Source organism: Vidua macroura, chromosome 4 (genome assembly GCF_024509145.1).
Source record: "Vidua macroura isolate BioBank_ID:100142 chromosome 4, ASM2450914v1, whole genome shotgun sequence".
In the NCBI taxonomy this organism is placed as follows: domain Eukaryota; kingdom Metazoa; phylum Chordata; class Aves; order Passeriformes; family Viduidae; genus Vidua; species Vidua macroura.
Window position 1 is genome coordinate 32,911,125 of NC_071574.1, and position 15,661 is coordinate 32,926,785.

Below are 15,661 nucleotides of genomic sequence, written 5' to 3' on the forward strand. Positions count from 1 at the left end.
GGGGTGAGAGAGCTGGGATTGTTCAGCCTGGAGAAAAGGAGGCTCTGGGGGAGACCTTAATGGAGCACTTTAAGTGCTTCAGGGAGCCTTTAAGAAAGATAGGGACAAACTTTTCAGTAAGGCCTGTTGTGATATGGCAGGGGCTAATGGTTTTAAACAGAGGAAGGGTCAATTTAGATTAGATAAAAGAAAGGTGTTACAATGAGGGTGGTGAAACACTGGAACAGGTTGCCCCAAGAGGTGGCAAATGCATCATCCCTGGAAACATTCAAGGCCAGGAGGTGCAGGAATGCACTACTGCACTACCTAGTCTAATTGAAGATGTCCTTGCTCATTGCCAGGGGTTGGACTAGAAGACCTCTAAAAATCCCTCCCAACCTAAAATATTCTGTGATCTCAGTGAGTCAGTTGCTAGCCAAGTGAGTAGAGTCTATAAGAGATTTCTGTAGCAGACAGCAGAGTAAAGTGTGTGTTGTTGGTGTGTGTCCCCCGCAAGAGCTGTTGGCAGCTTCCTCTCAGGAAGAAGCAGTGATTCATTCTTCCAGGAGTAGACATATTCAGTCCCTACAGGGTTTTTTTGCTGGTGAAGTTGGAATAGTCTAGATTCTAGATGAGTAATTCTTCTTACACTAGTTGCTTGGAAGTCCCTATGTGCAAGGTACTTTAGAGGTACAAAGAAAGAGACATCTCCGTGATAATTTGGAGATGTGAGCTCAACAAGAGAGAATTCAAGTGATTTTCTCAGTGTCAGTAGGAGATTCTGGAAATTATGTGAGCTGAATTAATATCTCCCAAGCACTGCACAATTAGTTTCACATTAATTTATAGTCATTGACAGATTGTAAAAAAAACAAGCACGATGTGACTTCTGTCAAGAATTTACTGAGTGATTTCATGTTCAAATTAATATATTAAATTATACACTGAATTTAAATACAAATAACCTCTTACAAAGTCAGACTTCCATTATAAAGTCCTTTAAAATCTCTTTTCAAGCAGTAAAATCACCCCTGTGATCTTCTAATCCTTTGTGATCTTGTAATTTAAAAATATTTCCTATCACCAAAATACCTCTTATCTTTTGACATTTCCAATAGTTTATGTAGTAAATGCCTGTGTTGCATCCCGGGTTTGGGTTCAGATTAGGGGTTCTGATCTTTGTTAGTAAGCCAGTTCTGTGTACCCTCGTGCATCCCCCGTGTTTTCCCCCTCCCTGCGGTAGTTAGCTCCAGGCTGTCTGCCATTGGAGCTTCCCCCTGTCACTCTTGTAACCACTCCCTGCCCATTCCTGAGGATTCTGTGTCCGTCACCCCGTTCCCGTGATCCCACTCGCCCCAAAGCCCCGTGTCCGCCCCCGCCGTGTTCCCGTTGGTCGCTGTGGTACACGTCATCACCACGGCGCCTGCCCCCTTTGGGCAGAGGGCTCCCGTCCTCCCTGTCCCACCTCTATATCATCCCGCTCCTTCCCTGGTTCCTTTGCGTGTTCATCCACGCGAGGTTGGGAGCGGGCTGTGGCTTCTCCATTGCGGCTCTTGCAGCCATTAAAGCATCCAGCCGCCACGCGGACGGATTTGGACGTTTTCCCTACCTTTGTTTCCTCCCTTGCGCCAATGGCAAAGCGCGGCCAGCCCGCCCCGGAGCGCGGCAGCAGAAGCGCCTGGAAATAGCGACAAGCGCTGGCCCCGAAGAGAAGCCGAGGTGCCCAAGCTGGGCACTCAAGAGCTGACTGGGGCCGAGAAAAATAACGCACTGTCGCTTGCCTGTAAAACAGTACATTGAAAATGCTCACTGTAACTGAACTGTCTGTTAATTTTTTGATTCACATATTTATTTTTCCACTCATACAGGTTTGGCTACCCAGTAAAGTAGTTTGAGTATTATCAACAGATAAACATGTTGTGAGCCCTAAACTCCTGAAGCAAATGGCTTTAAGTACAGGTCTCCCTTCTACCAAGTACATCATACTTGCTGGAGTATGACCCTCTAGCCTAACTAAACTCAAAGATCAGCCTGTTATAAAATCTTTGGTTTTACCTCTTCTTCCTTCGCTAACTAAATAAGCAAGCAATCATTGATAAATGCATAGAAATGCATCTGTAATTCTAAAACGGGTAGTCTGATGGAATACGCAATAAGCGGATTTATTTCAAAATTATTCTAGCCTGTCAATTTGCATTCACAAAGGAATAAACTGCAAAAAAAAGATTATTTATAGTTGCTGCAGATTGTGTTAAGATGGGCAAATGTGTATACATAGACTAGGATTTTTTTTTCTTTTTGTTTTTCTTGCTTTTTTTCACCTTTAAATCTGTATTTGACACTGTAAAGAAAATAGAGGCTTAAATATGCTAATTCCACTGGAAATTACTGCTTTGGCTCAGTGCAGGACTGCCTTATCTAAGGATATTAAAAGCCATTTTGCTTTGTACAGAAGTAATCATATGTGAAGTTTTCATTGGGCTGAACGACAGCTTTAGAATATGGTGCAGTACTGATGGGATCCATCTGACAAGCAATTGAAATATATACCTCATCAGCTTTTCAGAACAGCTATCAAGAAGCTCCCAACATGCAAACATTCTTGGAAAGGATGCTTTCACTGCTGGCTGTGAAATAGAGCAGCCACTCAGCCTTTCCAGTGCCCTGTGACACACAGGGTGCATCATGTGCTATTCCCATGTGATCTGGCACATTAAGCATGTCACCTGCACGAGAGACACACGAGACAGGAAAAATAAATCTGGTTTTTCACCATCAGGTTTATTGTTACCCACTTGCACCAAGTCTTTTTCTGCATAAAATTGAATAAAGAGGGCCCAGATTAAACTCATACTGAGCAGTTACTAACTAGTGCAGATTCCTCTAAGCTTAGTTAAAATGCAATGTTAAACAATGAAAGAACTACATGTTCTTGTCTGAGGATGTTTTAAAAAGAAAATTTTCCACACAGAGATGACATGACAGAAACTGAAAATAAAGTCATGCATTTACTTGTCACTAACTTTCAGATATGCTGATCCCTGAAGAAATGGTTAAGATCCAAGTGAGAATAAGCAGACTTTTTTGCTATATATTTTAGGTCTGCTTAAAACATGTTTTAGACGCAAATATTCAGATTAATGCTTAGGACCTCAGGATGTGAGGAGGCATGGAAGAGGGTGCCTGTAACTTCTTGATAACATGGCTTTCAAGGAAAGGCCCAAAGTGTCAGCTACCTGCTGGTCACTGCATTGCAGGATATCAGTTTTGTTGCTAAATTTCTGTCCTAATTTTTGATACAAATGTATGTCCTGATATTTTTGCAGTTTCATGTAAATGCATGTTTATCACAGTTACCACCAAGAGGTAGTGAAATATCAATTATAATGACTGCAGTCTTTCTTATGTAGAAAATGGTTTTGGTCTGCACCTAATGTGGGTAAAATGGAGTTCCAGGTGAACTACATCTGCATGGACTTAAAGACAAGAGTGCAGCCAGCAAATAGGAAGGCCCATGGCAGATTTCGCCATTGAAAATCTGGGACATGAGGATTTCCAGCTAGACTTTGGATGGAGTCCTGGGCAGGAGACTTACAAATACAATTTACCAATGCTAAGAGCTTTGTTGAGAAGAGGAACCAAACCAGGTTCTAAACAAGTGGTTGAACGTTCACAAGTATGTGCATTTTCAGGCTCTTCTGAAGGAAAAAGTAGTGTACCCTTGCTTTAGGAAATTTGACAAGATATTTATGTACTGTAATGATTCCAGTACTTATCACCTTCACACAATACAATTCTCTCTATATTACTTGATATTTATATTTTGGTGATTAAAAAAGACATTCCTCATCTGGCCATTCTCTTTTCTTTTAACACCAAAGACAGACAATATCAGAAAATTACACGTTTCATAACATACATCAATATTTCCCAGTAATTTTTAAACAATTAAATTACTATTGCCCTTCAAACTCTCTTTGGTTTCTAACTGAATGTGTGTTCCATGTAAAGAGATAGTGAAACTGCTTGTCTGTGTTATGGCAGCACCTTTGTGGCTCTGTTCAGGGGCTGGGGACAGTTGCTGCAGCAACAGCTCAAGTTATGTAATGCTTCAATGAAGGATGAGTAAGCTGGTTTGCAGGGGGCTGCAAGCCCAAGCTTTCCTTTTCTGTCAGTCTCTCTCTGTGCTTGTGAAGTGAAATACATTTTACAATAGGTTTTTAAATCCTCTATAGAGAGTAATTTAGATTTAATGTGCTAAATAGTAATAATAACAATATGGTGAGAGGATAATTCTGGGTATTTCTTAATATCACATTTTACTTGGCATGTTTGAATTGGCATTAAAAACTGGATTTTATTTATTTTACAGAATCAAAAATGTTGCTGATGCATTGCAAAGTGTAGCAATACTTACCTGTGTTCATGTAACCTAAACAGCTTGAATTACCACACTAAGCAGTAAATCATAAACAAACATCTTGGGTTACCAAACTTTCTGTTAAATCTTCAGAGTTTACCTGTTCTGGCCTCTCGCTTCTCTTTGCAGTACCTCCAAAACCTAGTTCTGACAACAGAGGTTTAGGAACATTTTGGATTTGTGCATTCAGGACTGAGCAGAGTGGAATGAAAGCATCCATAAAGGAACTCAACATTTCATCCAGGTGTAAGTGATGGGGAAGCAAAGTGTGACTTAGGAGACTTGGCTTTTAATCCTGCCTGTCCTGGCTATTAAACCTGGCTACATTTTCAGGAGAGAATCTTTAGAGGGATGTATGCACTATGAAACATTGACATGCTTTTCCAAGCATTCAGCGATGCCAGGATTTGAATGATCCTTTTTATGTATTGTCAGTTTCCTAACAAAGTCTCATGTATTTCTGCATTGAGAATCTGGCTTCTTTTCTGACTGAAGTTTAAACAACTAAATTGTCTTTCTCTGCACATAAAGAGTCTGAGCCTCAGGCAGAATATCAGTTTTTGATTTTTAAATGCCATTTTTATTTCCTGTATTTCCTAGAAGAGTAAGGGCTGTAGACACACTATCTTGCTGTAAATGATCATTGCTTGACAGCTGATATGGCTATTTTCTTTACATCTGCTCCTATTTTGCACTCTGGGGTTAGTGAAAAATCACTGCATTGGTTTTGCTAGGTGTTCTTTATAGTCCAACTCTGTCTGGGGCGTGACAGTGCATTCTGATTGTGAAAATTATTTTGCAGTCCTTTGCTGATTCTGCTGTTTTCCCTTTTTGTTTTCTTTTTTCAGAAATAACCTTAAGAACATTAGTGTCTTAATGTGTTGTTATGAATTTCAGTAGTGACGGTCACACATTAACAGAACACGCTGAGAACTAATTTTGCACTGAGCATCAGCCAATATGTAGGGCGCATTTACACTGCTATTTGTGAAGAGAGTATCCCAGTTGTCTTCACTGACTTTGTCTTGCTTCACATTTTGGAGTGACATCCACGCATACAAATTGGATCATTTTCAGATGAAACGAAACCACATATTTTTCAGAAACACATTCAGTGTTCTTCAACCACTGACATGCATTCTGCTGACAGGACCAGACTGCAACCAGTCCAAATTAAATGGACGGGTAAAATGCTTGTGTAAAATGCTTGTGTAAAATGCAAAATGTTTGTGGTGTGGACATTGGGAGACGACAGGTTGTTAGCCTCTGATTCCGCCCCCACTGGTCAGCACTCCTTGCTAACACTGATGGACCTTAGAGGGGCAGCCACAGTGTTTGCAACTTTTAAGTTTCACAGGACTGTTCCTTGAGAAATGCAGTCCAGTAATTATTTCTGCAGCTGGATGTCTAGATTCTCATTTGTGTTGATTACTGTATCAACTATGATGTCTTTCATCTTGTCCAGCCATGCCCTGCTATTCAGCTTTCTGTATGCTGTCATCATCACACCCTCTCTCTTTGGTCCTTCAGCTTTGTTTGAGTGGATTGACTAATAACTGGGGGCAGTAACAACATCCAGGCTGAAAGATTTTCATTGGGTATTCAGTCTCACAGAGGAAGTGGTTCAGCCCTTCTGAGAATGGACTTCCATAAAGGATCAGTTGAGCCTTAGAAGATTCAGTCAGCTGTTATCAAGGGTGCAGCTGACCAGATTATTAGGCCAGTAGACAGTCATCTGTTATTTTAAAGAGAAATCAGCTTCTCCAGACAGTGAAAGGCTGACGCGAAAATATGTTCACCAGCTCTTCTACCACTACTGGTTGCTGAGTTTGCAGACATCTACTGTAATGTTTCTTTACAACTATTATAATAACCACTATTCTCCATGTCTCATCTTCCAGTTTCCTAAAAAGAGCAGGAAGTGATTCTGCTTTCTTGGGGTTTTGGAGGGATTTGCTTGTTTGGTTTTTGTCCCACCACAGCATGCAGTGACTTAGCTGGTTGAAAAAGAGCATTTGAAGTCATGTTCTCTTGCTAGGTACATCAAGGTGTCACCCTGCTGCTGGGCAAAACCACACAAACAATCCTTTCCCTCAAATTAAACATAAAGCTCCAAATGATACCTAAATACTGTAGCCTCATCGAATTATTTGTGAATAGATCTGTGTCAAAATAGGCACCATTCCAACAGACCTAATTCTGGAAAAATATTGCTGCTTACCTGGTCAAAGACTAAAGTAAAAGTTCAGATTCTTCGAGGGAATCACAGTACTTCTACAACTATATACCAGGGATTTCTCCATTACAGATATTCTAGTTCTGTCTAGGGAGAAAATCCCATTAAAATCTTCCTGGACCAGTGACAGATTGGTGTATGGAGCAAAATGAGGGATGTGAGCTTCCTGAAACCCAATGGATTTTTGTCAGTCTGTGGGTTTGGCTGGTGTGAGAAGGGCGGGAAACACTTGGACACCACATTCTGCTGTCAGCCCAAGCAGGGAGCCCTTTCTGACACAGGCAGTGCTTTGTTCTTGCTTCACTGCACAAATACAGCATTGTAAATCACAAACACATCATTTACATGTGTGCACACATACATATGCAAACACTGTTCTATCTGTAGAGAAATGTATTGTAGAAGACACATTATCCATCTGTGGATGTGGATGAAAAATTCAACATACACTGACAATGTGTGCTTGAAGCTGAGAAAGCCAAACAAATCCCTGGCTACATCAAAAGCAGAGTGGCTAGTGGGTCGAGGGAGGTGATTCCCCTCCTCTGCTCTGCTCTGTGAGACCACACCTGGAGAACTGCATGCAGTTCTGGCATCCCCAGCATAAGGAGCTGGAACTGTTGGAGCAAGTCCAGAGGAGCGCCACAAGGTTAAGAGGACTGGAGTACATCCCATACGGAGACAGGCTGAGAGAGTTGGAGCTGTTCAGCCTGGAGCAGAGAAGGTTGTGTGGAGACCTCTTTGAGGCCTTCCAGTATCTGAAGGGGCCTACATGGAAGCCGGAGAAGGACTCTCTGTCAAAACTAGTGATGGGACAAGAAATGATGGGTTCAAACTGAAACAGGGGAAATTTAGGTTAGGTATTAGAAGGAAATCTTTTACTGTGATGGGTGGTGAGGAGCTGGAACGGCTGGTGAGGCTGTTCACGGCGGTTGTGGATGCCCCAACCCTGGAGGTATTCAAAGCCAGGTTGGATAAGCCTTTGAGAAATATGGTCTAGTGGGAGATGAGGGGCCCAAGGGAGCGCAATCTGTGACTAGATGACCTTTAAGGCCACTTGCAGCCCCTTCACACGCGATTCTCCGGTTCAATGTATCCGCGCACGCCCCTCACCGCGGGCGCATAACCCCGGCACACGCGGCGCGGCCCGGCCCGGCCGGGCCCTGTCCCTTTAAGGCCGCCTCCGCGCCTTACCACGTGCTGGGGGCTGGGCGGGGGCGCCGCGCAGCCAATGGGGACCGCCCGAGGGGCGCGGCGCCACCGCGGCCCCGTCCCCACCATCTCCGTCTGCCGGCGGCGCGGGGAGCGCTGCCTTGCTCTGCCCTGCCCGGTGCACGGCCGGTGTCAGCGCCGCCGGCCGGGAGCACCCGGCCCCTCGGTCAGGTGACGAGTGGCCGCTGGGAGCGGCGCGGCTGAGCGGCCCGGCGCTCCGTTCGCCTCCTCTCGCCTCTCCTCGCCTCTCCTCGCCTCCGCGGAATGCTGGGCGGCTCCGCAGCGGCTCCGGGGATGCTGCCGCGGCCGCCGCCGCTCGCCGCCCGCTGAGCCGCTACGAGGGGTGCGGCGGGGCCGCCGCCGGCCGGGGCGGCGGCATGGCCCCCACCCTGCTCCAGAAGCTCTTCAACAAAAGGGGCGGCGGCGCGGCGGCCCCGCACGGCCGGGCTCCGGGGGAGGGGCCCGCCTTCAGGTGAGCCGGGGCGGGCGGCGGCGGCGGGCCCCGGGGGCTGCCCCGCGGGCAGCGGGCGAGGCCGCAGGGAGGCCGGCGTGGAGCGCAGGTGTGCCGCAGCCCCGCGGGGACCCCGCCGCAGAGTTTCCGGGGGAGCGGCCGGTGGGAAGGGGGTGCGGCGGGAGGCACGGCCGCGCCGGGGTGGCTCTTCTCCCGCCTTTCCCTCTCGTTGGATCTCTCAGCCATTTTCTGCTCGAGTTGGCGATGGCACGCCCGGGAGCCTGGGGCGCTCGCCCCTCGGCAGCGGTGGGGGAGAGGCGCCGGCCCCCTGTCTGGCGTTTGTGTGCGGTTGATGTGGTAACTCGTGCCCGGGTCTTATCAGCACAGGAAAATTCAGAAACGGCTTTATTGTTGTGACCTAAATACACGTGCGCAGTCTGGTGACTCGCTAAGCATTAGGCACCTTTCACTGTCCCTGCTTTTGATACCGTGGGTGCTGAAAGGTGAGGTTCAGTTGCTATGGCTGCTTCGGGGTTTATGTGTATAACCTCTATATAGTATTGATTCTCTGTGTAATATTGAACTATTGATGTTTTCTGAACCTTTGGGGACAGCATTTTGCTCAGGCTGGTGCTTTGGAGCTTTGTTCGTGTGACATCTGCGCTGCTCACAGGACCGAGCGGCCCGGTGAGCACAGTGACAATCACATGCGTGCCCGGTAACCTCTGTGTCTGTTTTTCTGTGCGGCATGAGTTGGCTGGTCTTGTGATCTGATGGTACACAGGGTTGAATTGGAATCTGAGCTTTAACCGCTGAAACTGCTAAGGATGGTGAGGGAGAGCAGTGGGCAATATTTTGATCCACAAAATGCCATCGTGCCAAGTGTGAAAGTCACAGTTTTGGAACCATTATCATTTCAAAGATGGTCTGTGCAGGATATTGCCATTTGTGTGGCTGAAGTTACAAGATCATGGAGAACAATAGTGTAAGATGAAAATGACAATATATTTGGGTTAGAAGGTGATTCCTTTGAAAGTGATTTGACACAGTGTTGGAGCTGCATTCATATTAGAGAACGAATCTGGTGAATTTTATGAAGCTGCAGAGTCTATATGCTGCACTTATAACTGCATATTACTTTTGTGTAACTGCTGCTTACTTCTTTTAGCATCTGTTCACCTAATGAGTTAAATATATCCTTTAATGTGGAAGAAAACAGTTTTCCACATTGAAACTGACAGTTCCAAACAAACTCTATTATTTTGCATTGTACTTAAAAATATTCTGTGTCAGAGACCAGTGTTAGTTCTGGATTATTGGATTGTTATTGGATTATCAAGTATCTCCACAAAGGCAGATTACTTGCGCAGTGCATTTCCCCCTAAAATCAGTAAGATTATTCCATCTGGAATATTTAGTGAAGTTAGGGATTGTACTTTCTCCTTCCTGTTTTTTGGGTAAGATATTCCACACTTGGTTTTCAGTTTGAGTAACACTTAAATGATGTGATGCTTCACAGAAAAGCTATTATAATGAAAATACTTCTGTAGGTACCCTTCACTCTTTTTATCCCCTATTCTTCCTCATTCCCTTTCTATCTGATTTTTTGACGCACCTAAGGTTAATAAAATTATTTGAAGTATTTTACATGTGAATGGAGGGAGGGTTTTTTTGCTTGTTAATATTAAGCTTCTTCCTTACAACTTTTAAGTATGCTGTAATGCTTTTTCTTTCTTTCCAGTGATCTATTCATGATCTGCAAGAGCATACTTAGAGGGTCTGAGAAGCTTTGCTGCAATGCTTTTAATAGACTGTCTGTTCAACAGTAATCTCGGAGTGGAGAGATGTGATTTGATCTAAGTAGGAAACATAATCCTTTGGTAGCTTCTGTATTAATCATATACTGCTGGTCAATGTTGGATCCAAAGTGGCAGAATCATTTTCTAATGACAATACTGTATTTTTAAGGATTTTTAGTTAGCTTTATTCCTTCCAGGTTTTGGTTAGTGAGGTCCCTCACTATGTCTTCTATTGTAAGACTCAATATGTCTTGCAGTGCTTACCTCTGTGAAGGAGCCCTGTGAGACCAATAACTGTCTGTATCCTTGGACTTTCAATTGTTATGAAAGCCTTGAAAACTTAAGTATATTCCCACACCCTCCTTACCCTGAGCAACAGAGGAATCACCAAAAATCTCTTTAGTAGATAATGCCTCCTCAAATGAATGTGATTAGACAACTTTTTTCAGCTACACTGTTGGGAATCTTTGTGTTTTCTAGTCTTCCAAGGAGCACCAGGAAAAGTTCTGTTGCAGAGGGCTATCAACTAGGCTTGCATTTTGCCTGTAACAAGTAGTGCATGTGCTCCTGTTGCACTCTCTCCTTTAATGGGAGCTAAATCTTGGCCAGAGGTCCACACTCCTTCGGCTCTGAAGGAAGCATCAAGCTTCAAGATCCATGCTGCTTACCAGGATGAGCTGGCACAGCCTCAAAGAGCAAGAGACATGGTGCCTATAGATGAATGTGGAGCCACAGTAAATGATTCCCTGGGTGAATGAATATGAACATATTAATTTGGCTCAGGAGTGTTCTTTTAAAGAAAACCTCTAAATTGTCCCGCTAACTGCACTTTCGCTCACAAAGCCAAGTGGCTTCAGTACATAAACTGGATTCCTGTTGGAATGAATAAAATTAGAAAGTGTGTTCCAACCACTAATGGGTATTCAGTCCCTGGGACCATACTACAGCTGGTCAAAAGTAAAACTGCAGAACACATATAGTGTGGGTGTCAGGTCCTTAGCACCAATTAATGCACTCTGTGGAGCTAGTCTGGGCTGCATTACATGTTCACATGAGCACAACCTTTACCTGCAGGGTGAGAAGAATGTAAACATGAGGTGTAGATGCTAATATAGAGCTATTGGGATAGTAGGACTTTCCACTGGCCCAGGCCTCCCTTCAAGATAATGGAAGTATGAAGTGGTAGAAGGGTAGTAGTTAGAATTATAGAATAGCTTAATTCCTTTTTACAAGAAGAGAAATTATAAATCAGCTGGAGAACAGATGTGTATTAGTGAGATATTACATTTGTTCTAAGCAGTTTTCTACACAGACTTGAGCTTCTCTTTTTTTACTGTTGCTTCTTGCTTCCCTTAACTGAAAAAATATATATCTCTCTATATATATGTATATATATGTGTATATATGTGTGTATATATATATATGTATGTGTGTGTATACACACAGCCCTTTCAACAGAGACACTTGAGTGGCTGTAATTGAATATATTTCTTCTTAGCCTCTGAGGCTCTGGGAAAACCCTAATTATTTTGTGTGCAAACAATGTGTATTTATGTGGCTAAATTCCTCTAAAACTTCTTATTTCCTTATCAAATGTTGCTTCCCTTACAAGGTTGGTTTAGCATAGTTTGTACAATTTTTCAGAGTGCTACCAGGGTCATGTATTCAGCAGAATCATAGATCAGCTCACGTTGAAAGAGACCTTAAAGACCCTCTAGTTCCAACCACCACTGCCTTAGACAGGGACATCTTTCACTAGACCAGACTGATCAGAGCCCCATCCAACCTAGCCTTCAACATTTACAGGGATGGGGCATACACTACTTTTTGGAGCAAACTCTTCCAGTGTCTCACCACCCTCACAGTAAAGAATTTTTCCTAATATCTAATATTAACCTATTCTCCTTATTTGAAGCCATTCCCCCTTGTCCTGTCACTACATGTGTTTTAAAATATTCTCTCTCCGTATTTTTTGTAGGCTTCATTCAGGTACTGGAAAGCAGCAATTAGGTTGTCCTAAAGCCTTTTCTTTTCCAGTTTGAACAGCCTCAATTCTCTCAGCCTTTCCTCATAGGAGAGATGCTCCATCCCTCTAATCACGTGTCTTTCCTCTGGACTTGATCCAACAGATTAATGTCCTTCCTCTGATGGGGATTCCCAGAGCTGGAGGCAGCACTGCAGGTGGGGTCTCACGAGGGCAGAGTAGAAGGGTAGAATAGTCTCCCTGGCCCTGCTGGCCACGCTGCTTTTAATGTAGTCTGGGACACGTTTGGCTTCCTGGGCTGCAAGTGCACTTGGCTGTGTCATGTCCAGCCTCTCACCCACCAGCATCCCCAAGTCCTTCTGAGCAGGGCTGCTCTGAGTCTGTTCATCCCCAGCCGGTGTTGATACCAGGGTTTGCCCTGACCCAGGTGCAGCACCTCGCATTTGGTCTTGTCATGAGATTGCCATGGGCCCACTTCTTCAGCTTGTCTCGGTCCCTTGGGCTGGCATCCCATCCTTCAGGTGTGCAGACAAGCAGAGCTTGGTGTTGTCTGCAGATTTGCTGAGGGTGCACGCAGTTCCATCGTCGATATTCCCTGAGGGACACCATTTGTCACTGATGTCCATCAGGACTCTGAGCCATTGACCAGTGCCCTCTGGATGTGGCCATCCAACCAGTTCCTTGCCCACCGAACAGTCCATTAAGTTTTAGGGATTGCATGGCTTATAAGCGCATAGTATCTCAAGATTAGAATGTCTCAAGTGCTAAGCATATATTTGAGTAAGGTATTGGAGGGCAGCCTTAAGGAAATTGATATGGGTTGCAGATAGTTTGATTTTACTTAAATTGATAGCAGATGTTCTGTAATTGTGTTTGCCTGATTCTAGATGAAATTTCACATCTGTACTTTTTGACATAAAGTCTGAGGTTATCCTTAAGCTGTGGGTTCAGACTTCACCTTAATTTCAGTCTTGGATAGTTTGATTTGTTTTTGGGTTTTTTTTAATGAAAATAAATGTCTTGGAGTTTTTGGAAGACTGCTATCACTGCTGAATATATAATTTCTGCATTGCAACCGGTGATTAAATTTCTTTGATATTGGTATGTGTAGTGGAGGACTGTTCTAAAATAGGGAATAACTTCATTTTATGTGTTTTTTTTTTAAAAAAAAGGTTGTGTTATTTCAGCTGTGTCTGAAACTTGCATGCAGTCTATTTCTTCAGCTTTAAGTATCAGCTGCTCCTTCTGGTGACTATAATGGAACGGATGTCATGTTGTAGCTGCAGGATATCTATCTGGTAACAGTTTGTTAGCTTTGGTATATGAGATCATTTGTTTGGCAGCTGGTACTAGTGATTCCTTTGGTCATAGTGCTGAAATGCTTGGTGAGATCCTACTTGCTAAGCATTATTTCACAGCATTTATTACCAGCCTGGCAATGTTCCACCTTCTGAAAAAGGAAAGAAAGCAGTAGTGAGCTTGGAGTCTACTTGTATGTCAGTTTGTTCAAATGAAACACTCCTCAGAATGTTCTTGTGACCTAATACGGGTTTTTTCTTGAGCTTCTTGCAGTTTTGTAGAGATCCACACAGCAATAACCCTACTGAGCGCACATGTACATCTTCATACATGGAAATATCCATATACATCTGGCTGTAAACCCTTCGAAAAATATTTGAAAGAAAAATCACTGTTTTATATGCTGTAAAAGGGCAATCCAGCCCAGGGCCAGACCTGAGCATGGGGGCAGGGCAGGTCAAAGAGCAGATCTTAAACCATACATCATTTTACAGACAGCTGAAGGTGAGCCTTAGGCTGCAGTATTACACCTTTGTGCTGGAATTAGTATTTGATCCATAAGGTGAGATAAAGATAAGTTCTGCAGAAAGAGATTTATTACAGTCTCACTCAAAAAAACAGCTTAGACAGGAAGTAATTGAAAGTATGGTCTTTTGACATGGAAACCACACTTCCAGCCTGGGGCTTTTTTGAAGGAAAACAAGCCCCAAGTCCTCTGGTTTTGAGCTTTGCAGGAACTAAGGCCATTCTTCTACATTAGTTGTTTGGATTTCCCCTCCCCTAAACACTGCTGTCACTGAACAACCCCTTGGTTTGCTCTAGTTTTGCTCTGAGTCTAGCTCCATCTCTCAAAGTTGCAAGAAGACACCCTGTTTTTTTTGTTTTGGTTTTTTGTCTTTGCCACAAATTACAAAAAGATGTGTGGAAATGCACAAGCTACTGACATTGAGAGGGATGGATGTACCTTGGTTATTTAATTCCATGAAAAAATGCATTCTTGCCTGTAGGTTAGCTGATTTACAAGTAACTTATCCATGGAGTTCCATGCATTGATTCTTAATTTGGTGTGCAGTTAGATAGTAGATGCTTGATTTCTTATTCTTAGGGCATTTTTGCTGTTGACATGTCCAAAACTGGATGAGTACTGTGCCACATACTATGCTGAGTAGAAAGTGATTTGGGGAATAGTAGGAGCAGAAAGCCTTGGAGGTACCTTGCTTTGTTGGTGGCACCACTTAAAGCAGGAAACACTGCAATTTAACACAGTGATGCTAATGCTGTAAGGGAATACCTGTAAATGGCTTGATGTGAATGAGAAAATAAAGCTGCTTGGGGCTGAAAAATGTGGACAAGCATTTGTAAAAGCTGAATCTGTGGAGAAACATTTTAAAAACTGATGTAGAGCTTTGTTGCCAGTAGTGGGTGGCTTCATGTAAACTTACATCAACTTTGTTACTTTTCTTATGAAAACGAAGTTAAAGTTGCAAAATAGCTTTATAAATATAGGGGGAAGGAAGAGTTTTCATGAAAATATTTTAGTCATTAGTCATCATGTCATCCCACTTTGAGGTTGTGGGATGTAGGTGTTTCCAATCTATGGCAGGGGCTTTCAGCTGTTGCTTTGGTCTGAGCAGTGAGTAACAGCAGACCAAATGCCGTCAGAGAGTACATGTGACAAAGGAGCTGGGATCAGGAGGGACAGAAAATAGAGTAATTTTTCTCATACTGATAATCCCTTGTTCTGACATTTTGGTATTGAAGCTGCTGAGGACTTCCTTGGCAAAGAAAATGCTTTGGATTAATACACAGTATATCTGCTACAAACCTTGGTGATGTACCTGTTCCTTCAAGAATTCCTTCTGACAATAACAATCATGTACTCTCATCATTGTCTTTGTACCTTAGTGATGTTCATAGATAGCTTCTGAAGAGTAAATTCAGATTTGGAGTCATGTGTTGTGTTTTATATTTGTCAAGAGTTACTTCTAAGTGAATCCTTGATTAAGAGCACACTGTTGTCTTGTATGCAGCTTAGATGAAGCATTGTAAGAAGAATGTTCTTAGGCTGTCCTAATTACCAGTATTTGCTGTGTGAAGGTTTCCATGGGTACACTTCTTAGGCAAAAGATGAGGAATGCAATTCTGTAGGGTGGTGGTTAATAGGCTTGCTAGAGAGAATAAGCAGGAAAAGGAGGACTTTGAATGGGGTGCTCATGTGAAGACAGCAAATACCTGTCTGCACTTTTTCCATGTTCTTCCTGTGATAGTGTCAGATTACTGG

The 15,661-nt window shown here is 43.4% G+C and overlaps 1 protein-coding gene and 1 long non-coding RNA gene across 2 annotated transcripts in view; one reads left to right on the forward strand and one right to left on the reverse strand.

Annotated features, from left to right (window-relative positions):
• Positions 1–1,540: 1,540 nt before the first annotated feature.
• Positions 1,541–4,744, reverse strand: LOC128806873 (uncharacterized). Its single transcript, XR_008436965.1, has 3 exons — positions 4,500–4,744; positions 2,530–2,705; positions 1,541–1,760 (listed from the first exon to the last, which is right to left on the reverse strand). It is a non-coding gene; the product is annotated as an uncharacterized LOC128806873 (long non-coding RNA).
• Positions 4,745–8,224: 3,480 nt separating this feature from the next.
• Positions 8,225–15,661, forward strand: part of FNIP2 (folliculin interacting protein 2) — a 50,463-nt gene continuing 43,026 nt past the window's right edge. Inside the window, exon 1 of the mRNA XM_053975805.1 lies at positions 8,225–8,319. Coding sequence (XP_053831780.1) covers positions 8,225–8,319 — 95 coding nt within the window. The remainder of the gene's footprint in view (positions 8,320–15,661) is intronic.